Here is a 24,863-nt window from a genome sequence, read left to right as displayed (position 1 = left end):
AAACTCATAAATGCAAGCCCTAAGTGGTGGCATCCAGAGGGGGTGGTGTAAGAAACTCGTTGTCATGTCGTTGTTCCAGCATTGGATTAATAGTCGATGCCACCTCGATCAGGGAATGTGTGCATATATATATATATATATATATATGTATGTATGTATGTATGTTAAATCAAAGAGAGAAAGAGTTATAAATTACCATAACTCTCTCTCTCTCTTTATGATTTAACGTATATATATGTGTGTGTATCTATCTTTAACTTAGTAACTATATAACCTATTAATTAAGACCCACACATATTTTAATATATGATACTTTATATCACATATAAAATTAACATATACAAACATGTGTAACATGTATAATAATATTAAATATATAATATTTAAACAACTTACCTCATAGCTATATTAATAGATTGTGTAGTCATGACCTCTACTAAGAAATTAAAGTGTTGTCTTTAGAGGGAATACTAGCCACCACAAACCAACCACCATCGCATAACCACAAATCAACCACCATCTACCCATCGCCATTAAGGTTACTGTTGAGCACCCTATTTCAACTCAAATGTGAACCCCAAACATTGTTATAGACTGTGAGTTTTACTTGCAGGAAGAGAAGACATTGCTTTCACTGCATTGGCATGAGATGTTTCCCACCACCAGTGGGTGACCTCATAGGAGTGTTGGAATTTCTAAGTTTAACCCATTAGAAATTCTTCTTGTACTATCTGATTTATTTCTTCCTACTTGTTCTGTTAATTAACAAGTTATTTACCATGTAAATACTGAAAATAAATACAAGTACAATCTCAAGACATACAGATCATCAACTGAAGGAAACAAGCACACAAGTGACATCGTTATTTTTGGACTAATGTCCCCGGAAAAACCCAATGCGGGAAAACCGGTGCAGCTATTAGAGGGTTTTATTATTATGCAGTTTTCATAATACAACCTGGGTGCCAGAAATGGCTCACCCAACAGAGAATGCCCTCGGCAGTAATACCTCTCAGTCAGAGACAGATATTCCGGCTAAATCACCGGATGAACGATCCCACAGCAACACTGCAGCACTGCTACTGCTCTACGCCACCATCCAGCTCTCCAGCTCCAATCTGCCCCGCGAAATCTCCCAGCGTCAGCCTCTGGGGTCCGCGTCATCCTCTCTGGCCCAGCATCAGCCTCTGGGGTCCGCGTCATCCTCTCTGGCCCAGCATCAACCCAGCATCAGTCTATCTGGCCCAGCGTCAGCCTCTCGAGGCTCTGCGTCAGCCTCTGGAGCCTCTGCGTCTCCCACGCTAGCCCTCCTCGGGCTCTACGCAACTCTTGGTTGCCTCTCCGTGGCCTCTAGCAGGCTCTGCGTCAACCCTCTCCCGGCTTCTGCGTTGATGCTCCCGGTACTCTCTCTGCCTCTCTGCTACTGTATTCACTGCCCCTCAGCTGCAACTCAGATCACTCCTATTTCCTCAGCGAGCCCTGCCCCAAAAAATGGAATTCTTGATCAACTCGGTGTGTTCTCCAACTGACCCTCAAGCCTCTTCTTATACTTTTCTCGTTGACGATTCAACGGCCAAGATTAAGTCCCTAATCAACAACTAAGATTAGATTTGGCTTGATCCATGACTTTTGGACCATTCTAACTCAGTTTTATATTAATTCACATTAATAATTTATTTTCCCTAAGTTTAGACTTAAGGACTCCATTAAAAATATTAATTATTTTCATATCTCCCAAACTGATTAGATTTTGCCTAAACCATTTCTAGATCTTGGAGATCTCATGTGCTTTAACCTCTCCACCAATTTTCGTGGCTAGAGCACATCCAATGCTACCCCAAATCAACACTCCCTCTTAGCGAGGATTGTGCTCTAGTAATACTCCTCACTGAATATCACCCGGATCATCCAGCATCGGTCCCTATGTTGATGCTAAGCCTGCTACCCAACATCCTCTGCACTACTGCATCATGTACTGCTACCCGTGGCCCTACCACTGCCACTGTTGCATCCGTGCGGCAGCTCCCTCTGCATCTGTGTTGCTGCCCATGGGCCTACCACTGCCACTACTAACTGCTACATTGCAACTCAGTTACTGAGAAGTAAGTAACCGAACTCCTAACTCTGACATCTTCGTCAGGCTAGAAACACTCCCGATGCTAAATCTCCCTTTGTCGCTGACAAGTGCTCCCTCTCTGACCTCTGCACTGCTGCAACAACTCCATGCATCTCGCACTGTTGCCTCAAGTTGCCCTGGGACTCCTGCACTATAGCGCTCTTTGTCGCTCCATCCACATCCGTCTCCACCGACATCTGCCAATCCTGCTACACCTCTTCAGGGCTCTCGTAGCAAGGTATAATCCAAGAGGTTGGGTACCTCAAGGATCCTGCCCCTCATCGCCTGTAGTCCGTCTGACTACAGCTCGATGTCTCCCCACTTCCTCTCAAGTGGTGCATGAGCACTCATGGCACAGTCATCATCTGTCTCCACTTCTTTCTCCGCCCTCGCTGGCGCAGCCTTGGTCTCAGAAGCCTCTCCCTTGCTCTTCTTCCTTGGACACTGGCTCACATAGTGACACTGTTCCCCACAATGGAAGCATTTGACCTTGGAGAGGTCCTTCTTCTTCCGTTTCTCCTGCTTTCCCGTAGATGCTAGAGTCGCTTCCTCTTCTTCCTCCTCCTTGATTCTAACCCCTTTGTCATTATTCCCTGCCTTGGTCAGTCGTCTGATCTCCTCTTGACGAAGAGCTGCCCACAGTTCCTCCAATCCGGAAGGCTCGCCGTGCCCAGTATGCTCTAGACAAATACCTCCCAATCCTCTGAGACTGCATTCAATGCGGTCCTCACCATCAATTCCTCATCTGGTGTGGCCCCTATGGAAGTTAGCTGGTCATGGATCTCCTTCAATCGACCGAGGAAGACATCTATCTGCTCTCCCTTTTGCATCTGGTATGACCGCAACTGATTTTCAAGTAACATCTTCCTCTACAAGGAAGTATGCTAGTACAATTTCGTCAGGGCCTCCCACATCGCATTTGTCGTGTCCTTTTCAGAAATATGTGGCACTACATGGTCCTTGACCCCATCAAGGATGATGCACTTTGCCCTGGCCATTGCCTCCTCGTACTTCTCATTTTCAGTAGGGTCAATAGGGATCGCTATCGTTTTCAAGGCGAAGTGCTTGAGACGATGTTTATCTAGAATGGACAAGATCCTGGCCTTCTAGACTACGAAGTTCGAAGCTCCGTCCAGTCTATCCTGATCTCTTAGCCCATTCAGTTCCATTTCGCTGCTCCTCTTTCGAGTCTCTCTACTTCCCTCCTGGAAGTTCTCAGTGTGACTCCCTCTGAGCCTCGATTTCCCTCCTAGAAATCCTTCTGCCAATGTCAAGATGCCCCACTTCGATTGTTAGTGCAGCTACATTACTGATCCGGATTTCTTAGCTAGAAACCCTAAGCAACAACTCCCTTCTTCTTGGTCTTGCCCTATTAGGTAATGTTCTGACCACAGTACCCCACCAACTTCGCTTTCGCAACTTACTCACAACCTCCTATGCCCCAGCAATCTAAAGGTTAGAGCCTCTAGGCTCTACGCAATCATTGCAGCAGCGAAACCCACACCTCCTGGCCACAAGCATCAATCCTTCCTGACTAAGAAAGATGACTGGGCACTACGTAGGTCAGGTCTGCTCCTTTCTACCACTGCATTGATCCTCTTCCTGGCACGAACTGATGAAGCATGGTCTCTGCATCACCCCCTGTTTGGTGCTTTCTGCTAGGAACAACTTTTGTCACTCGAGACAGTTGTTTATGTTGTTGTTGCTCGGCTCGGCTGATGCCCTCAGTTATCCTATGATCTGCAACTACGCTCTGATACCATGTTGGAATTTCTAAGTTTAACCCGTTAGAAATTCTTCTTGTACTATCTGATTTATTTCTTCCTACTTGATCTGTTAATTAACAAGTTATTTACCATGTAAATACTGAAAATAAATACAAGTACAGTCTCAACACATACAGATCATCAACTGAAGGAAACAAGCACATAAGTGACACCGGTATTTTTGGACTAATGTCCCCGGAAAAACCCAATGCGGGAAAACTGGTGCAGCTATAAGAGGGTTTCATTATTATGTAGTTTTCATAATACAACCTGGGTGCCAGAAATGGCTCACCCAACAAAGAATGCCCTCAGTAGTAGTACCTCTCAATCGAAGATAGATATTCCAGCTAAATCATCAGATGAACGATCCCACAGCAACACTGCAGCACTGCTGCTACTCTGCGTCACCCTATCTAGCTCTCCAACTCCAATCTGCCCCACGAAATCTCCCAGCGTCAACCTCTAGGGTCTGTGTCAGCCTCTTTGGCCCAGCGTCATTCTATCTAACACAATGTCAGCCTCTCGAGGCTCTGCGTCAGCCTCTAGAGCCTCTGCATCTCCCACGCTGGCCCTTGTCAGGCTCTGCGCAGTTCTTGGCTGACTCTACGTGGCCTCTAGCTCGCTCTGCGTCAACCCTCTCCCAGCGTTTGTGCTGATGCTCTCGGTACTCTGATGCTCTCGGTACTCTATCTACCTCTGCTACTGTATTCACTACCCCTCAGCTGCAACTCAAATCACTCCTTCAATTTCCTCAGCAAGCCCTGCCCCAGAAAATCGAATTCTTGATCAACTCAATGTGTTCTCCAACTAACCCTCAAGCCTCTTCTTATACTTTTCTCGTTGACAATTCAACGGTCGAGATTAAGTCCCTAATCAACGGCTAATATTTGATTTGGCTTGATCCATGACTTTTGGACCATTCTAACTCAGTTTTATATTAATTCACATTAATATTTTAGTTTCCCTAAGTTTAGACTTAGGGATTCCATTAAAAATATTAATTATTTTAATATCTCCCAAACTGGTTAGATTTTGCCCAAACTATTTCTGGGTCTTGGAGATCTCATGTGCTTTAGCCTCTCCACCAATTTTCGTGGCTAGAGCACATCCGATGCTACCCCAAATCAACAAGGAGAAATGTTCTCCTAGATTTGTCTTCAGTGGGCAACTAGCAGCCCCTTGCCAACCACTTGATAGCTTTGATGTGCTACTGTTATCTGCCACCTGAGCCAGTCGTTGTATACCTTCGCTCATTTGTCATGATCATATGTTTGAAGGTGGGCCATCCAACCTCAAAGGTATGATTTTTCATTATGTAATTAGGTGTTTATGTTTGTTTTACTTGGGCACACTTGGGCACAGATTACTAGGAGACTTGGAAGAAGGAAGGGCTTTGACTGTACTCGTGTTACCTTACTTAAGTAGGGGGTTATTCTTGAATCCTAGTCCTATGGGATCTCCTTTATTGGCTATTAGCTTTAGGAACGACACTACATGGGAAACCCTGATTTTGGTTGAATGGTCCTGCTTCCCAATACCATATCGTTAAAATTGGCAACTAGGGCCAAACTCCATGTGCGTCTACTTATTCATGGCAGCGGATATTTTTCTTGGATTCCTCTCGTCGAGAGGTGTAGGATTGATCTATAGATCATCCAATTCCGACATGTATTCATGGAGAAATGAATTTATTTGTGTAATGGGACAATTCGTCAAGGTCGGCCAGCAATCAAATTTCCCCCACTTGTGCTCAACGTTTTAGTATAAGAAGAGGTGGCTTGCTAGTCATTTGCACACACTCTTCTTGTGATCTCTTCCTCTCCACTTGTCTTTGGGTTTTGGTGGGAGGAGAGATCCTAAGAGATATGCTGCCCTAAGAAGAGTTGCCCTAGATGCTGCCATGGGGAAGAAGGATCTACGCAGCTCCTAGAAGATGATGCCCTAGCTCTATGCATTCCCTAGATCTAGGACGCAGTCATGTCGAGTAGACATGCCATGAATTTAGGATGCAGTCATGTTGAAGTTGTCCTAAACGCAGTCAAGATGAAGCCCTAAACGCATTCAAGGTAAAGCCCTAAACACAGTCAAGATGAAGCCCTAAACACAGTCAAGGTAAAGCCCTCAATGCAATCAAGATGAAGCCCTAAACAATTAAGGTAAAGCCCTAAATGCAGTCAAGGTGAAGCCCTAAATGCAGACCTAAATGCAGTCATGGTGGAGACCTTAATGCTGCACACGCTGCCTTATCTAGGCCCTTAAAGAGATCCCTAATACGTTGGTCTTATGTGTCATGTTGGTGCCCTAGACACAGTCCATGGAGGGAACTTATTCGCAGTTAAGGAGGGTTGTTAGAGGTTGTTTAGGAGTGCTGATAAAGGTTGTTTAGGAGTGTTGTTAGAAGAAGTTAAGGAAGATTGTTAGAGGACTTGGTTGTTGTCCTAGAGAAGCTCTCTGCTCCCTGAATATGTAAATAGTTTGCAGCATGATAAATGCAGTGAATGTTGTGAGTGCAGCATAATGATATATATTACAACAAGCATGAACGAGTGTTTGTTGGATGCAACATGGTGTTAGAGACAGCATGTTTGGTTGCAACAATGATTAGTGCAGCATGATGATAGTGGTGCAGCATATAGGTGACAACAAGGATGGGTGTAGAATGGTGCAATATGGTGCAGCACAATGGTACAACATGGTGATGATGGGCATGTAGATATAGCAGCAGCACAATGCATTGTAGAAGCTTCTTGATTATGAGTACAACATGATGATGTGGTACTACTCAGTAATGGGAAGCAGCGTAGTGATGAAGAGCAGCTCAGTGATTGGGTGCAACACAGTGATGGTGCAGCATGATGATGAGGTGCAGCACAGTGATGGGTGTTGCATGGTGCAGTATGGTGCAGCACAATGGTACAGCATGGTGATGATGGGCATGTAGATATAGCAACAGCACGATGCATTGCAGTAGCTTGTTGGTGATGAGTACAACATGATGATGTGGTACTGCTCAGTAATGGGAAGCAGCATAGTGATGAAGAGCAGCTCAGTGATTGGATGCAGCACAGTGACGGGTGCAGCATGATGATAGTGGCGCAACATATATGTGACAGCAAGGATGGGTGCAGCGTGGTGCAGTATGGTGCGTCACAATGGTACAACATGGTGATGATGGGCATGTAGATATAGCAGCAACACGATGCATTGCAACAGCGTGTTGATGATGAGTACAACATGATGATGTGGTACTGCTCAGTAATGGGAAGCAGCATAGTGATGAAGAGCAACTCAATGATTGGGTGCAAGACAGTGATGGGTGCAGCATGATCATGAGGTGCAGCACAGTGATGGGTGTTGCATGGTGATGGAGTCACCTTGGAGGATCATTTGAAGCAGTATGCCTTCACCTGAGTTCAGATCAGCTGCCTCATGTGCCATCTTCTTAGAGAAGATCTCTGCTCTTATTCAGATAAGTCAAAATGTTGACTTCTAATGTATATGTACTATCTCTCTCTGTTGAACTATTGAAGAACATATAAGAAGAATTGATCAAGGGTTTCCCCACATTGGGGTTTGTCCCTAGCTGGCACCACATCTTGTGTCCTCTTGTCTTGGCTTGTCTTCTTCGATTTATGTTTATGTTCTATCTACATTTTACTATCATGTTAAATGTGATTGCTAATCTGGAATTGATATTGAGCTAATATAGAAAATTGAAGTAAATTTGCTATCAACATAGAACATACCTAAAATTAACACATATATATCACTCCGCTCTGCTCATTACAAGCACTTTTCACATTTTTCCTATCTAGGTCCACATTTGTCAATAGGGGACACAAGGTGTTAGCCTACCCTTCCCCTTGCCCACACCTTGGGTCAGGCTTGGAACGATGCCCCAGAGGTTGATGCACCTAAAAAAAGGATAGAAGCATAATATGGCCACACACAAAAGGAGATATACCACAAAATGCAAAAGATGGTCGGGATAATAAAATCTTAGCACGTGGGAAAAAGCCAAACATGGGCTCTACCCCCTATAATTATGGCCATCACCCTGGTTCCTAGGGCCCATATGAGTGCCCCCTGCATCATTAAAGAACCCTTGAATGTCCCAAACCCTAGTGGGCGATGAATTTTCACTGCTATATCTTACACATCATGCTCTCATCCCCTTGAGCCCCGAGCAATAAAGTAAAGAAGAATCGATAAAAAGCAAAAGGCATATGAAGAAGGGCGGAAAAACAAACGCCAGGATAACTCATGTACCACGGTTGCTCCCTCCTACATACATATACCCAAAGTGTGGGCTTTCCTCATCATAACTACCCTTGAACCATGGCATGTGGCTTTGAGCCTTCCATTTGTTCCCACTTTGTTCCATCACTATTTCACATGACACCTGCCATTTGAAGGGAGTACCTTGGACCTATCATTCCCTTAGAAGCTGAAATTGTTAGTTTCTGTAGCATCCGATGTGTTCTAGCCACGAAATTTGGTGGAGAGGCTAGAATACATGAGATCTCCAAAACCCAAAAATCGTTTCTGGAAATTCCACTTAGAGATGAATTAATTAGATTATTAACCAATTATTAAATGTTCCTAAGTCTAAACTTAGGAAAACTGGTTTATTAATCAGAATTAATTAAGTCAAGGTGAGAATTCTCTAGAAACTCACAAGGATCGATCCATAAATTATTTGAGCCATTGATTAAGATTTAATCTTGGCCATTGGAATCCCAACAGGTAGATACAAGAAGGGATGGATTGGCACTTGGAGAACACACACGAATAGTTCAATTTCCTTGGTAGATCGATTTCCAGAGAGCAACAACAATTGTCGGAGAGCCAAAGATCGAAGCAGAGACAGTGGTCCGAAGGAAGTTTTCCAGATCGGGAGAGGCAACAGGAAGGAGGCCAAGTTTGTGATGTTCCAAACTAGGAAAAATAGTGCCTATGCAAAGCAAACAATAAAAACGACGCCATAAAATTGAAACATTCAGTGCACACCCATAAAAAGTCCAGGAATAACCAACGGTTGAGCCCTTTTATTAAATCTTTCTGGAGCAAATACAATAGTGATGAAATGGTGCACCTGGGCTTGCTTCTAAGGACAAGAGTGACATAACCGAGGTGAGCAAATAGTGATCCTAGTGCTTCTCAACTGCTGCTCCAAAGGTGATCTGCGCTGCCTACTGGAAAGGATGTGCTAGAAACTCCACTTCCTATGCTCAGAAAATTCTACAACTTCAGCTCTTGGCTCCTCAACAAAAACAAAAACTTATGGCTTGAAGTTAACTTTCACCGGAAACTAAATATTTTACTCAATGTTTCTGATTTTCCAAGATCACACTAAGGCGCGACAGAAAAGAGCATACGCATGAGAAAAATCCTTCCTTTATGTTTTTTATTTGCCCAAATCGCACAAAGTCGCGGGGCAAAGAGCATACGCAGAAATGAAAGGTATAGATCTGGTTATAAAAAACAGAGAGCTAAATAAACTGAAATTAACAGAGAGATGAATAACTAAAACTGCAAATAAAGATTGTATACCTCTAGATCTTAAAAAATGACGTAGCTAGGGCTACCAGAAACCTTTTCGCGTGAAACGAAAGGGGTTCCTCACTGGAACAAATGCTCCTAACTCAATAGACCAGTCCTCTCGGCCCAAAAGCAGTTAGAAACAGTAGATCTAGGAAACGACAGTCGGATGGAGTTGTACCGGCTTTGGATTTGGATCACCAACAGATGCGGCCCTCAAATAGCTTTAATACCATGTATGAATTTACAGGGTAAGTTCCTCAGATAGAACACCAAAGGACACCGCTCACAAACAGATCACAGATCAATACACCAGTATTCTTGATGTGGTTAAAACCCTCAAAGAGGGAAATAGTCCACGACGCGAGCCAATGCGGCCACTTCAAGCAATTTTAATAAAAGAAAGAAAATTTACATAAGCTTCTCTTATGAACGGTCACCTTACAAATGATCCTCCATGCTCTTTAAATAGAGATCATGGACCAATTGGGTGTTAAGCCACGGATTAAGTGTCAGTAATACCGAGGAGAGAATGAATCGTTCGATCACTTCATGTCTAGAACATATCGTGATCGTCGAATTGTAAGTTACAAAAGTACATAGTAAATAAGCATACTTTACCTAACTCTACACTAGACCAAGTTATACTTAACTATTTCCTAGGTCTCGAAATATCCTAACAACTTTATGTGGACGACCTCTTTCTAACAAGTACAGAGCCTCTCATTTACAAAAGTAAGAGAAAGTTGGATTTCGAATTTGGAATGGTGAACTGCAAGCTTGTGACTACCTCGATAGAGCTTAACTTGAAGAAGTTATGCGGTAGTGTTGTCGGACCTGAATTGAGGAATGCCTATGAGTTTCATCAACTCATAGTAGTATTGATGTTCTTGGTGAACTTCCGTCCGAATATATGTTTTGCAGTTAGCATGATGAGCCAACATATGGCTGAGCCTCATCACTCACATTGGATTGGTGCCAAGAATCTTCTAAGATGTCTTCGGGGCACAATCACTCGTGGACTGAGATTCACTGTCGGAGTTGTGACGCTACATGGTTATTCTGATGCTGATTGGGCAGGTAGTGTGGGGGATCGCAAGAGCACTTTTGGGTGATGTTTCTCTTTGAGTTTTGCTTCGATATTCTAGATGAGCAGGAAGTAAAAGTCGGTTGCTTTAAGCAACGCTAAGGCCAAATACATAGCTGCGAGTATGGACTCCTGTGAAGTTGTCTGGTTGAGGAAGCTCTTCAGTGAGTTGTTCGAAAATGTGTTGGATACCACCGTGATCCTTTGCGACAACCAAAGTGGGATCCGATTATCAGAGAATCCCATATTTCATGATTGCTCCAAGCACATCGATATCAGGTACCACTTTCTGGGATATGGTACAACGAGGAGCAATAAGGCTCCATCACATTGGGAGTGATGTGCAAGTCACCAATATTCTGTCGAAACCCCTCGGAAAGGTCAAATTCTTGACTTTCCGAGAACGACTAAGAGTCATGGAGAGACCCTCTCTTGAGGGTCCTATATGATACGGAGGAGCTCCGGGGGGCATGGGGTACTTCTTGGAGCGATAAGCAACCATAGGGTGAGTAGTTCAGCCTTCCCCTAGTGATTTGTTGTGTACAGGGTGAGTGGTTCAGCCTTCCCTTGGGATACCCCATGGCGACATGTAGGCAGGATGAGTGGTTCATCCTTCTCCTAATGAGACATCCTACCCATGCAGTCTGGGACTCATGGGAAGTACCTTTCATCTAGCCAATGAGCGGGGAAATGAGGATAGGGACCATAGTACTACCGTACTCCCTATGCTAGGATGATATTGATATGGGATCAATTGGAACTGACTTCGGGTCAGTAAGAGTGGTATGAGACACTCTCTTTATTTGGAACTGATTTCGGATCAGTATGAGTGGTATGAGACACTCTCTATTTGGGACTGACTTCGGGTCAGTAGAGAATGGTATGATACATTCTCAATCACTTCTTCTTCATAGTTTAGCAAAGCAGAGCAAAGCAATGCAGTGCAGGGCACTGCATTGATGGCAGAGATAGTACGGACTGGCAAATGGATTAGCAGATGGAGTTCTCCCTAGTTGAGAGGGGGTGTTAAAATTGGCAACTAGGGCCGAACTCTATGTGGGTCATCTTATTTATGGCAGTTGATATTTTTCTTGGATTCCTCTCTTCGATAGGTGTAGGATTGATCTAAAGAACATACGATTCTGACATGTATTTATGGAAATATGAATTTATTTGTATTATTAACAATTTGTCAAGGTCGGCCAACAACCAAATTACCCCAACTTATCCTCAATGTTGCATTATAAATAGAAGAGGTCTTCAAATCATTTGACACACTCATCTCTCTTGATCTCTCCTCTCCACTCGTTTGGGTTGTCCTCTCTCAAGGAGGACGTAGTGGAAAGGGTCTTCTAAGAGAGCCCTAGACGCAATCAACTAAAGAGCCCTAGCCGCAGTCTTATGAGGAGATCTATACGCAGATAGGAGGAGACCTATATGCAGCTCAAAGAAGCCCCTATACACTGTCAAGAGGGAGTCATATTCGCAGCTCAAGGAGGAAGCCTAGCCGTTGTCCAAAGAGGGAGATCTAGCCACAGTGAAGGAGGCCTATACACAGCTGAAGGAGAATCCCTAATACGCAGTCCCCAATGCCCTAACCGCAGGCCTTATTCCGCAGCAAAAGAAGGTCTAGATGCAGCCCTATATCCGCAGTTGAAGGAGGCTCCTATACGTTGTCTAGAGGAAGCCTAGACATGAAGCCCTAGCTGCAGTGAGGAGGTCTGGCCGCAGGCTAAAAGGAGACCTATTAGCTGTCAAGGGAATCATTGTTAAAGGAGACCCTAATCTGCTGTTTATAGAGCCTAATCCGCAGATCAAAGTAAGTCACTCATCTGCAGCAAGGAAGGGACGTTAGGGTCACTAAGCCGCAGCCAAAGGAAGCCCCAAAACAACAACAAGAAGCATGGTCAGATTGTTGTAGGTGACAGCTCATTGCTGTAGATGACAACACTGTGATAGAGGTTGTTCCAGGTATGAGACTGCTTGCAGGAGTGAAAGCCACAGTCATAAGGTGAAACTGTGTGATGAAGAAGTCTGCCCTCAGACTTAGATCAGACCTTGTAGGGTTGGCTTCATATGCAGATTGGGTGCTAATATACTGATGCATTGATGATGGTTATATAACTGTTTTGAGGACATATACTTCTGTGTTGCTATGTGCTAGGCCACAGGCCATAGCACCATAGCAAGGGTTACTTTGGGGCTGCTCTCTTAAGATTGTTTGAAGATTATGAAGGAATTTTAGGACAACTTCAGGTGCCCTTATCAGATCAACCATTCATCACAGTCAAGGGAGTTTAGGGCTGCATATTGTGCCCTAACCAGAATTGTTGGAGCAGCTAGCAATTTGAGGAATGTTGCATCAAGATATGCTTCAGCACTCTTGATGATTGAAGACTGTCATAATGATGTTCTTTCTACTGCTGTCATAAAATCTCAGATTTGTGTATTTGTACTATCTCTCTCCGCTGAACTACTAAAGAATATAAGAAGAATTGATCAAGGGTTTCCCCGCATTGGGGTTTGTCCCTGGCTGGTGCCACATCTTGTGTCCTCTTGTCTTGGCTTGTCTTCTACTGTTTATGTTTATGTTCTATCTGCGTTTTACTATCATGCTATGTGATTGCTAATCTGAATATTGGCATTGAACTAATATGAAAAATTGAAGTAAATTGCTCTAAGCATAGAACATACCTAAATTTAACAATATTTCATAACAGCCCTAAGGCCAAAAATTCACAGGGTTAAGATCCTGCAAATCACTAAGAAAGAGATGAAATATTCCAAGTTTTATTAATTGCCCTAGAGCGGAAAATTTATACAGGAACATGAATCTTAGTGCTCCATCTCGATCATCCAAATGAAGTATATAGAACTGGAAGCCACCCTCTTAGTGATTCTGGACATTCTAGCATGAGTGACCATCTTCAGCAATCTCTCTCCTCGGGACATGCTGACAGGAGGCCCTGCTCGATATGAAATTCCAGGAGACTCCAAAAGGAGTCTGCTACTGCTAGCCAAGTGGAGTTGGTAGCGATCTCTTGGCTAGGCTTTTAATTATGCTTTTCACTATATATGTTTTGTAAGTTGATAATTCTGTTATGACAGTACATAAAGCAATGCTCCTACAATTGGAGCAGGAATACATGGTTTTGTTTGGAATTCTAGCATATCTGATACACTGAAGCTTCATCTATTTTTGAACTTAGTAGCAAAGTTCTCTGAGATGTACTAGATATTGTACGAGTAAGGCCGTGGCAAGATTTTTGATAATTCAAATAATTGTTAATTTTTTTAAAAAGTGATAAAACAAAGTAGTAATTGCAGAGCTGGGTGCAATAAGGTAATTGCTTCTTTGTTTGTACATATCTATTTTCTATGGAATATAGGATAGGTAGGCACTTTCAAAACATTAGCGAATATTTGAATACAAAGATCAAGACTTCATTATCAAGGACCATTTCAAGTTTGATAAACTGGATTTTCAAATGAAATTGTTTAAAACAATAAAAAAACATGTACTACGCAACCAGCATTACAGTTTCAATAAATATCTCAAACAAATGACATTACAAAAAGAATTTGCACAGTGTCATTTTTGCAACCAAAATATAATATGAGTCAAAAGTTTTTTAACATGTCTAGCATGTACTTAATTTCTTATACAAAAGTTGAATATTTTGGAATGGGGTTTTCAGAATTTTAATTTAATAATCAATAATTATTAGGTGGATGGTAAATATTTCACTTTTATGGAATGTTCTAAAATATTCATAATAATATACACAAATCAAAGATTGAGATTTAGAGATTTTGTTTTTACTATTTTAATTCAATTTATTGATTGATATTAACAAGAGTGATATGAAGTGAATTGTAGTTTTTTTGGCATGTGGTATTGAGAATCCATAATATTGGTCTATAGTGTTGTAACACAACCTATTTATACATTAAAAATCTCTATGGTAAAATAAAATAAATCTTTATAATTAAAAATCTTGTTTCATGGTATTTTTAAATGTATATATATTCATTTTATATTAATTTTTTTTATTATCTATTAATAATAATAATTTAAAATAGAATTATAATTCAGTTAGTTATATAAAAAAATTAATTTTAATTTTAGATGGAACATTTTCTTGTGTCTCATTGGGTGATGATACCCTTAATTTCATGCCAATTCCATTTCATTGTCTATGTCAATTTCATTTCATTGTCTAGTATAAATGTTCAGTGATAAAAATGCAAGTCAATGCTCTTTGGAATCGAAACCATGGGTGGTTCAGAATCAAGTAAAATTTTGTAAACCCAATTCTTCAAAGTATCAGATTTCAATGCAAATCATTTAAATCCTTTTTACTAATTCTCCTTGCATGGTTACCAGCATGTCATTTATCTTACATGAACATTCACCTCCAGCACCAGTCCATATAATTTTCTAATCATATTTGTGACTTAATCGGGGAGAAGGACACAGAATTGTACCTGTTCCGGCCTGCGAGAACGAGATGGACATTAGGGCAGGATTTAACAAGAGCTCTGGCTGCAGAGCCACCAACGCGGCCCGTTGCCCCTAAGATGAGCACCCTCGCATTGTCACTCTTGATGCTTTCAATTTTCTCCCTGGAGGGGGAGACGCTCGTGCACCAGATAATCCCAGTCGTATTCCTACGCCCCATTGGCGACAAAATGGGAGCAGACATTGCAAAGCCAAGATGATGCATTCTGCTATGACTGGAAAAAGAATTGGGAGTTGCAGAGCGCGCCCCTAAGTGTTCGAGACCTGTCCTAGCTTATCGTTTTACTTATTCCGTGTTTGGTTGTTCTATCCGAATTTCAGGATGTTGCTATGTGGCATTGTAAGAAAACACACAAACTTTTGCTATCCTTAACGATTTAAGCGTCCCACCTTTCATTTTGGAAATTTGAATTTGTTTTTTAACCTTTGAAGTGCGTTGCACTCCACCGAGTGGTAGTTTGTTGGCTCCCGCCGACTACCGAGGCATGGTCATTAAAATATAAAGAGAGAAAAAGTACAGGTATCTTAAGGCTAAAAATTTATTTTATAATTTTATATATATTATATTCTTCAAAGACGTTTGGACATGACATATTCTCTGGATCATCGACTTAAATTTTCTGTAACAAATTTAATTGATGTAATTTTTATGATTTGGACCGTGGATAACTCGATTGCCTGAAATTTTCTGAAGTAATTTTCATTGATTCCGAATTCTAATCGATTTTTTATGATTAGGAATAATTTATTTGGATAAAGTTCTTAGGAACTTTGTTACATCATATTATGAAACTAATGAAACTATGTTAAGGAAAAAAATTATAAATAGATAAAATTAGATAATGGGATAAACATAATATAATATTATAAATAATGTATTTTTTTATAAAAAACAATAAATGGATTAAAACATAGATAGTGAACAAAACCATATCACTATATCATTAGTTGTTACTGGTTTAGAATGGATAGTGCTGCATTTTTGTAGATGGAGGAACTTGGGTTCTTAAACATTTGAAAGCACTTGCGCATAGGTTGTATGAAGATGTGAAAGTCAAAATTTGTAAAGACCGAAATCCGGAAAATGGCGGTGGATTTGAAAAAAAAAAGCAGATAAGGATGTTGAGATAGAGAACTAGTTATCCTTCACTGAACATTATCCACAAATGTTTAATAAATAGGAAGAAAATCTCGTGGGTGCCCTAGTCATTTTAGAGGAAATGAAGTCGGTTCTTAAATCTTTCAAAAAGGACAAGTGCCCAGTTCCAAATGGCTGGACAATCGAGATATTCATCCACTTTATAGACTTAATGGACTCTGATTTATTGAAGATGGTGGAGGAGTCCATGGTCTAGAAGAGGGTACCAGGTGCTATAAATGTGACATTCATCACACTGATTCCCAAAAATTTGGACCCCAAAACTTTCAGGGATTTCAAGCCCATTGCATTATGCAACATTGTGTACAAGGTGATCTCAAAGGTCATAACCTATATTATGAAGAGATTCCTCTCAAATCACATCTCCCTTGCAACATTTGGTTTTCTAAACAACAGGAACATATAGGAGGTCGTTGCAATTGCTCAAGAAGCTGCACATACCATTAAAACTTGAAAAAGGGAAGCGATCATTCTAAAGTTAGATCTTGACAGGGCATACGACATCGTGGATTAGACATTCCTAAGACTGATCTTACACATCGTGGATTAGACATTCCTAAGACTGATCTTACACAAGATAGGGCTCTCTATGTCGGTGGCGGATTGGATTATGGCATCTGCCTAATCAGTCTATTATGTTTTCATCATCAATGGCGCTCCTTTAGTGTTCTTTCGGGCATCTAGATGCCTAAGGCATAGATGCTCCCTTTCACCATTACTCTTCCTTCTTGTTATCAAAGGCCTAAGCAGAAGGATAATGGATGATAAAAATTGGGGTTTTTTTAGAGGTATTCAGATCACAATAAGAGTTTTTATTACCCATTTAATGTTTGTTGACGATGTATTATGTTTTGGTCAAGTTTCGATAGATTGGTGGATACATCTGCATCATATAATTGAGGATTTTAGAGGAGCTTCAAGCTTAAAAATAAATCCTGAAAAAAAAAAATAAAAAATAAAAAAAAAAAAATTGAACTAATGTATGCATCCAAGGAGCCAGATAGAGTCTTGAGGATCGCTGCGATATTGGGAATAAAAACTACCCCTCTAGAGACTGGGTTTAAATATCTTGGTTTCGGGATGAATCCCAATAAATACCAACTGGTAGACTAGTAATGGTTATTAGACAAATTCATAACAAGACTAGAGAAATAGACTCAAAGATGGTTGTCTTTAGGTGGACGATTAATTCTTGCTCAATTTGTCCTACAAAACATATTGGTGTATTTGATGCACCCGCATAGACTCTCAGAGTATTATTGGTGTATTTGATGCACCCGCATAGACTTTCAAACTACCATTAGGCATATTGACTCTATCATTGCACATTTTATTTGGGCAGGGATGTTGGGAGGAAGAAAAAATCATCTAGCTAGTTTGGACCAGATTGTTACCAAAACCGAAAGGGGGTGTATGGGGTCTCAAGAGAACAAACCTATTCGGGTTGGTGCTTCTATCTAACAACTTTTGGAAGGGTTTTTCTGGCATAGGCATCTGGCATGACATCATCAACGACAAATATTTAATGAATAGGAGACCCACGAAGTGGATAAGATATGGCACAATGGCAACCAAAAACATCTCATGCATCTGGAAAAGTTTTATGGAGACTAGGTGTTGGACGATCAAGAATACGCAGTGGATTGTTGGGTCGGGTACTAATACCCTGATTTGGCAGAGACCCAATTTATGGTTTGAAGAGTTGGAATATCCTGCCTACAATAATCATTGATCATCTACATAGGCAGTGTATTTTTTCTTCTCTCAAATTAAGAAGGATCAGAATCCTTTATGCTCGCTCCCAATCTGGATGAATGCCTCGGAGCTGGGCTTGAGAGTTGAATTATCATCTAAATGGGATGAATATACCCTTGATCTACAATTGGCAGGCTTACAATTAAATCAACAGGGTGACAACCTCTGTTGACAACTGGACTTTGCTGCAGGAACCAACTCGGTCAATAATCAGGGTATCAAATGGTTTCAAAGGGCATGGACTTGGAACTTGCCCAAAAAAATCTTACTCTTATGTTGGTTGTTATGTAGGAATAAAAGTTTGACTTGGGAAAGCTTAAACAAGTGTGGTTTTTCAGGCCCTAACAGATGCAGTCTTTGTCAATAGGCGGAAGAGAGTACCTTGCATTTATTCCTTAAATGTCCAGTTGCAATTGGAATTTTGATTTATATCTCCCAATATCTAAAAATTAATTCAAACTGGGACTTCCTTACTATGGAGGCGAGATTCAAGCACCAGACTGTTTCGATGTAGACAAATAACATTCTGCCCTTCCTAATCTGCTAGGGTATTTGGAAGGGACGCAATACGTCCATTTTTGAAGAGAAAAACTTCGACATATGACTTAGAGGTTCCAAAAAATGTGCACTGTTCTTTGAATATGGGAAGGCTCCAACTCCAAAGAATAACTGTGTACTAACTCCTCTACCTCCAATTTCTTTTCCTGCAGGTTATTTTGATGGAGTAGTTTAGAATCAGGTTTGTGGATGCAGTGCAAGCATAACCACTAGTGGATATCTATGTTTCTAGTTTAGATGGAATGGAGGACAGGGCTCAAGCAACAAAGTGGAAATTATTTCTCTTTGGGGTCTATTGTATTGCACCAGGTGGCTAAAACTTGATGTGTTGCATGTTTTTGGAGACTCCAAAACAACCATAGACTGGATCAATAAGGGCTCCAATTTTGCTCCTCCACTCATGAAGTATTGGATGAATAGGATCCTCACAATCAAGGGACTCTTCCAACAGGTATCCTTCTCCCATGTGCACAGGGAATTCAAATGCGTAGCTGATCGATTATTAAAAGAAGGATTTACCATGCTTCCAGGTAATATCTACTTCTCAGTCCATCAGGGAGGAAAGCAAATTAACTATGGATCCTTCCCATGGAGATAATAGTCCCTCAAATTCCTCTTTCCTTTCATGATCTCTGATCTGGTCGTAGAGTCAATGAAAGTGAATTTTTTATTCAGAGGGAGATATAATGCATGTTCAAGGTGGGATAATTTTGTTAGGTCAAATATGTTTAATTTTGGAGAGTTGGTAACTCTCAATCTGGTGGATGGCTTTTTCACAAGGTTATTTTTCTGAAAATCTCTATAATTTCTATAAAAAATAAATAGAATATATGTTGAATTTTTTTTTTAAGATTTGGAGTTAAAATGTATCTATGTTGATATTTCACATCTCTATATATATGGAGATATTCTTATTTCTATTGATATGGTTATTAATTAAATGTAAACATGAATTTATGAAATCTCATGGTTCCAAATATGAATAATCATTATTTAAATTTGTGTTAATGTGATATAGATATTAGGAATTCTTTTTCCCAAAAAAATGTTTATAATTTTATTGATAAATTAAATAAATATAACCATGTTAAGTGGAGTTATTTCTTGTAGTTGGGTAGACTCCTTGTTATCTTCCCCAACCATGTCAAATTCTCATTAGTGACCTCATGGTGATAAATATTATTGTAATGGCTTCATGCCTATGGCTATTGTTGTATTGAACTTCACTCTAGCCCTCAGCTAAGAGGGAGGTTGATTTCTTATATATATATATATATATATATATATATATATATATATATCCAATTGAATTGAATTGACTTATTATTAAATTTATTACATTTTACTTTCTTTCTTTTAATTGAGTTGATATTTTGTTTTATTTAATATTTCACTATTGTTGAAAAGTGTGCAACAAGAAATGCTAAAAATAGCACTGCTATAAATAGCCCGGCTATAAATAACACTTCAACCATTGGTGATCTTAGCAACAATGGGTGAAAAGTGAAAGTGTTAAAAATAGCTTTTCTAAAAATAGCATTTCAGGATCCCTTCTTATTTTAGTCAGTCCCTGGACTAAACATAGGAAGTAAAATTCGAATTTGATATCAACAACAGTTTGAAAATTAATTAATTAATTCATCTTGAGTTAATTAGTTAAGGAAAATCAAACTTGAAGTCTATGTGGGGACATGCAACAGTTTCTCCATTAATTAAGGAATTTAATCTTCAATTAAAGCGATAAGGATGAGTTGTAATCAGTTGACTTAGTTCAACTTAGTCAAGTCCGGTTAGATTAATTTAACAGTTTGTTAAATTAATGAGAGTTCAGTTAGTTAATGCTTGCATGCATGTAACTACTGTATTTCAGATAACTGAGTATTCACTCATGGATAACTCATGCATGTCAGTTCAGTCAGAGACCCAGTTGAGATCAGATGGAAGGATAGTGTACTATCAGTTGCTAGGATATTCCTTGGTGAATATTCCTTGCATGCAAAAGGAATATTATTCCTTGAGGATTGCGTAGTTGGACCTGAGGTTACAGTGAGTGTGATGAGGCCAATTCACACATGTGATACCATTGGACCCCAATCAAAATTGCGCAAGGAAATAGGAGGCTTGGAGGGGTTGCGGAAGATATATTCTATGTCTATTAAGTCTGTGAGTTGTATTGTTTGATTACAAAGACAGCGGGATAGCTTGAGTGTTGATTCTTTTTGTAAATTGAACAAGATTTCCACTTGTATGATAATACAGAGTTGGGGTTTTAGGCTGGTGCTTTCCCCAGTGATATATCTTCTGTGTTATGGTTGATTACTTCTCATTCCTAGTTATATCTATTCATGCTTGATGATGCTCATATATGTTTAAGCTTCCGCAAAGTTTATGGTAGAAGTAAATCTAGTATTATGCTTTAGGACATTCCATATATCAAGTGATCTACAATGAAAATTCTACATGGTATCAGAGCAAAGGTGATCAAGGAAGAACAGTATACAAGTAGGAGAAGTACGAAGTTTGGTTTCTGAATATTGAATTGAGTTCTTATCACATCTATTTCACCGATGGCGTTCAGTGGTTTAAGACTCGAATATGCCCTTGATGGCAGTTCAAATTATATAGCCTGGAAGGATCGCATAGAGGCAGTGTTAGAAGATAACGGTCTAAAGGACTTCGTTCATCAAGAAGTCCAAAAACCGACTGATGCTACTCAACTGGCGGAATGGAAAAAAGTGTGTGGCTAGAGCAAGGAGAATCCTCTTGGAGGGAGTTCGAGATCACATTGTCTCGAGCCTCCATGGGAAGGAGACTCCATTTTCGATGTGGAAAACATTGAAAGATCTTTATCAGAATAACAACAACCAGAGGAAGTTGGCGCTGAAAGACAAACTTCGAAAGATCAAGTGCGAAAAGGGCGACACAATATTTACATTCCTGAACAAGCTCACCACCTGCAGGGATGAACTTGCAAGCGTAGGGGTCGTGACAGCTGATGATGACATGATGAGTCTAGCACTCCTTGGTCTTCCTAAGAGCTGGCATAGCTACCAGGACTTGGTTAATGGAAGAGAGAAACTGCCAGATTGGGAACGACTTTGGTCGAACCTAATGCAGGAGGAGATAAGGCGGAGCACCAGGGATGGATCTTCATCAAAACAAGATGATGAAGAAAATCTAGCTTTAGCAAGTAAAGCTAAGAAAGGGAAAGGGAAGGCGTCCCAATCCAAATCTTCTCATGGTGGGAAGAAGGTTGACAAGTCGAAGGTGCGATGCTTTCACTATCATGAAGTGGGCCATTATGCTATGAATTGTCCACAGAAGAAATCCAAGAAGGGTTCCTCAAAGGGATCTGATGGTGATGCACTAACTTCACAATTTGAGCTGGATTTCTTTCTTATCGCATGCAAGGTTTCATCCATGGTGGGATGTGTTTGGTACCTGGACAGTGGAGCTTCTTTCCACATGTCGGGTGACAAGAATATTTTCAGTACATTCGAGGAGAAGGATCTCCAGATGCAGATCGAGATGGGCGATGATGGAAAGTATTGTATCTCAGGTGAAGGTACAATTGTGTTTCAGAGGGAGCATGGTGCTCCTCTCACCCTATTTGTTGTTAAGTATGTACCAGGTCTAAAAAAGAATCTTGTGTATGTTGTTATGCTAGAAGATAAAGACTATGATGTAGTCTTTAGTAAAGGAAAAGTTTTCTTGAGGCATATCGGCACCAGACAGACCAAGCGAATTGGGGTTCGAGTAAAGAATCTCTACAAGTTGGAGGTAGATGATTGTGCTGCACTGAGTTCCAAAGCAGAGGTGGTGCAAAGCCAAGATTTTGGCAAGCTATGGCATAGAAGACTGGGCCACTTGCAACACGGGGCCTTGAAGATCATGCAACAAATTTCTACCGACTTACCCAAGGGAAAACTGGAGCAAACAGGCACATGCAAAGGATGTACCCTGGGTAAGTATGCAAAATCTTCCTTTCAGGATCGGGATAGTAGAGTTGGAGCAATCCTGGAGTGAGTTCACTCAGATGTATGTGGACCATTCTCTACAGCCTCCACCGCTAAACAAAGGTACTATGTTATTTTTATTGATGATTTTTCTCGTAGATGTTGGATCTACTTGATGCAAAAGAAGGATCAGACCTTCTTATCGTTTTGTGAGTTTAAAGCCTCAGCAGAGAAAAAATCTGGAAAGAAAGTAAAAGCCTTGCGTAGCGACAATGGTGGAGAGTATGTTTCCCAGCAGTTTAAAGACTTCTGCGTTGCAGAAGGAATTAAAAGGGAACTGACGGCACCCCATAACCCACAACAGAATGGGGTGGCCGAAAGGAAGAACAGATCTATTGTGGGAGCAGCTCGAGCGATGTTGCATGACCAAAGCCTACCACTTCATTTGTGGGCTGAGGCATGCAATACAGTAGTGTATCTTCAAAACAGAAGTCCTCAACGTATCTTCGAGATGAAGACACCTATGGAGGCTTTTTCGGGGAAGCGACCAAATGCAAGTCACTTCCGCATCTTTGGATCATCAATTTACTGTCATGTGACCAAAGATGCTCAGAAGAAGCTAGACCTAACAGCTGAGTTGGGGATACTTGTGGGGTACACAGATACACCCCACAACTATCGTGTGTATCTTCCTGCCAGTCAGAGGACCGTAGTGCGCAGGGATCTGAAGTTCGACGAGTAGAGAGCCATGCGAGTGTCACTTGAGAGGGAGCTCAAGTTGCATGGCGATGAGGAACTTTTAGTTCCAAAGGAGGAAGAGCCTCCTGATGATGTGGATCAGCCAGATGTAGAGGATCCAATAGTGGAGACCACCACTGTTGGAGGGTCTTCCAGAGACGGGCATAAACACTCACGGGAAGCTGACAGATTGATGCTAGATGCGAGAGAGAATGTGGGGCAGCCATCCTCTCAGCGCAAATAGAGGAGATCTCTTGAGAGATACACTGGCTACATGGCCCTGGTTGGGGAGTGTGTAGCGATCGAACCTTCTTCTTTTCAGGAGGCAGTGCAGCAACCAGTATGGGTTGATGCAATAGTAGAAGAGTGTGATTCTATCATACGGAACAGTGTGTGGGATGTTGTCCCTAGACCTAGGGACAAGTCAGTGGTTAGTTCCCAATGGCTTTACAAGGTAAGCAGGCAACTGATGGCAGTTTTGAGAAACACAAGGCAAGGTTTGTTGCCCGAGGTTTCTCACAGGTTGAGGGGATTGACTACGATGAGACCTTTGCTCCCGTAGCAAAGTACTCATCTATCAGATCGATGCTAGCTCTATTAGCTCAGATGGGTTGGAAGATCCATCAAATGGATGTGAAGATGATGTTCCTCAATGGGAAGATTGAGGAAGAGGTATACATTGAGTAGCCCGAAGGATTTGAGACCTTCGATTGTGAGTCGCATGTCTGCCAACTCAAGCGAGCACTATATGGGCTGAAGCAAGCACCCCGTGCTTGGTATACCAGGATCGACAGCTATTTCACCGGTTTGGGCTTCACTAAGAGTGAAACAGATGTGAACCTATACCACATCATGGTAGATGGTAAGCCATTAATTATTGTACTTTATGTCGATGATTTGATTTTGACATGTGATGACTAGCTGATACAGTCTTGCAAGGAGGACCTTGCAAGAGAGTTCGAGATGAAGGACATGGGCCTCATGCACTAATTTCTAGGCATGGAAGTGTGGCAGAGAGATGGGGAAGTATTTGTGTCTCAAGGCAAGTATGCCAATGAGATACTCAGGCGCTTTCACAAGAAGAAGTGCAAACCCATGCAGACTCCTCTAGCTGGGAACTGGAGGAAGGAGGATGCTACTTCAGGTGAGGTAGTAGCTGCTACTGTTTATCGGCAGCTGGTGGGTGCACTTATGTATCTAGTGAACACACAACCCGACTTGTGCTTTGCAATGAACCAACTGAGTCAAGCTATGGTTCAGCCTACCAAGCTGTTTTGGAAGGCAGCGAAGCATGTGCTAAGATATCTCAGAGGCACTACACAGTACAGATTATTGTATAGACGGATAGAGGGAGTGAAGCAGCAAGGCTTCACGAATGCGAATTGGGTTGGTAGTCTATCAGACCAGAAGAGAACTTCTAGAGGAATCTTCAACCTTGGTTCAGCGACAGTTTCTTGGTACAACAGGAAAGAAAGATCAGTTGCACTTAGCTCTGCAGAGGCTGAACATGCGAGGCCATTTGGATGTGGAAAATTCTAGTGGGATTGTTTGGTCAGATGATGGATCCTACAGTGATATACTATGATAATCAGAGTTGCATAAAACTCTCTGAGAATCCAATGTTTCATGACAGGTCCAAGCATATAGATATTCGTTACCATCATC

At 41.2% G+C, this 24,863-nt stretch overlaps 1 protein-coding gene across 4 annotated transcripts in view; it reads right to left on the bottom strand.

The window, feature by feature from the left end:
• Positions 1 to 15,401, bottom strand: part of LOC149265256 (Saccharopine dehydrogenase) — a 314,496-nt gene extending 299,095 nt beyond the window's left edge. The window contains exon 1 of one of the 4 annotated variants that reach the window (XM_089429228.1): positions 14,999 to 15,401. In XM_089429228.1, the coding sequence (XP_089285354.1) occupies positions 14,999 to 15,237 (239 nt within the window). In that variant the 5' untranslated portion in view covers positions 15,238 to 15,401. The remainder of the gene's footprint in view (positions 1 to 14,998) is intronic. The other 3 variants (XM_089429225.1, XM_089429230.1, XM_089429223.1) reach the window with 3 other exon arrangements.
• Positions 15,402 to 24,863: the final 9,462 nt, after the last annotated feature.

This window comes from Pinus tabuliformis, chromosome 6 (genome assembly GCF_031772625.1).
Source record: "Pinus tabuliformis cultivar Carrire ecotype Pingquan chromosome 6, CPIR1, whole genome shotgun sequence".
Classification (NCBI taxonomy): Eukaryota; Viridiplantae; Streptophyta; class Pinopsida; order Pinales; family Pinaceae; genus Pinus; species Pinus tabuliformis.
The sequence above is the reverse complement of the archived record's forward strand: the minus strand, read 5'-3'. Positions and strand labels throughout refer to the sequence as shown.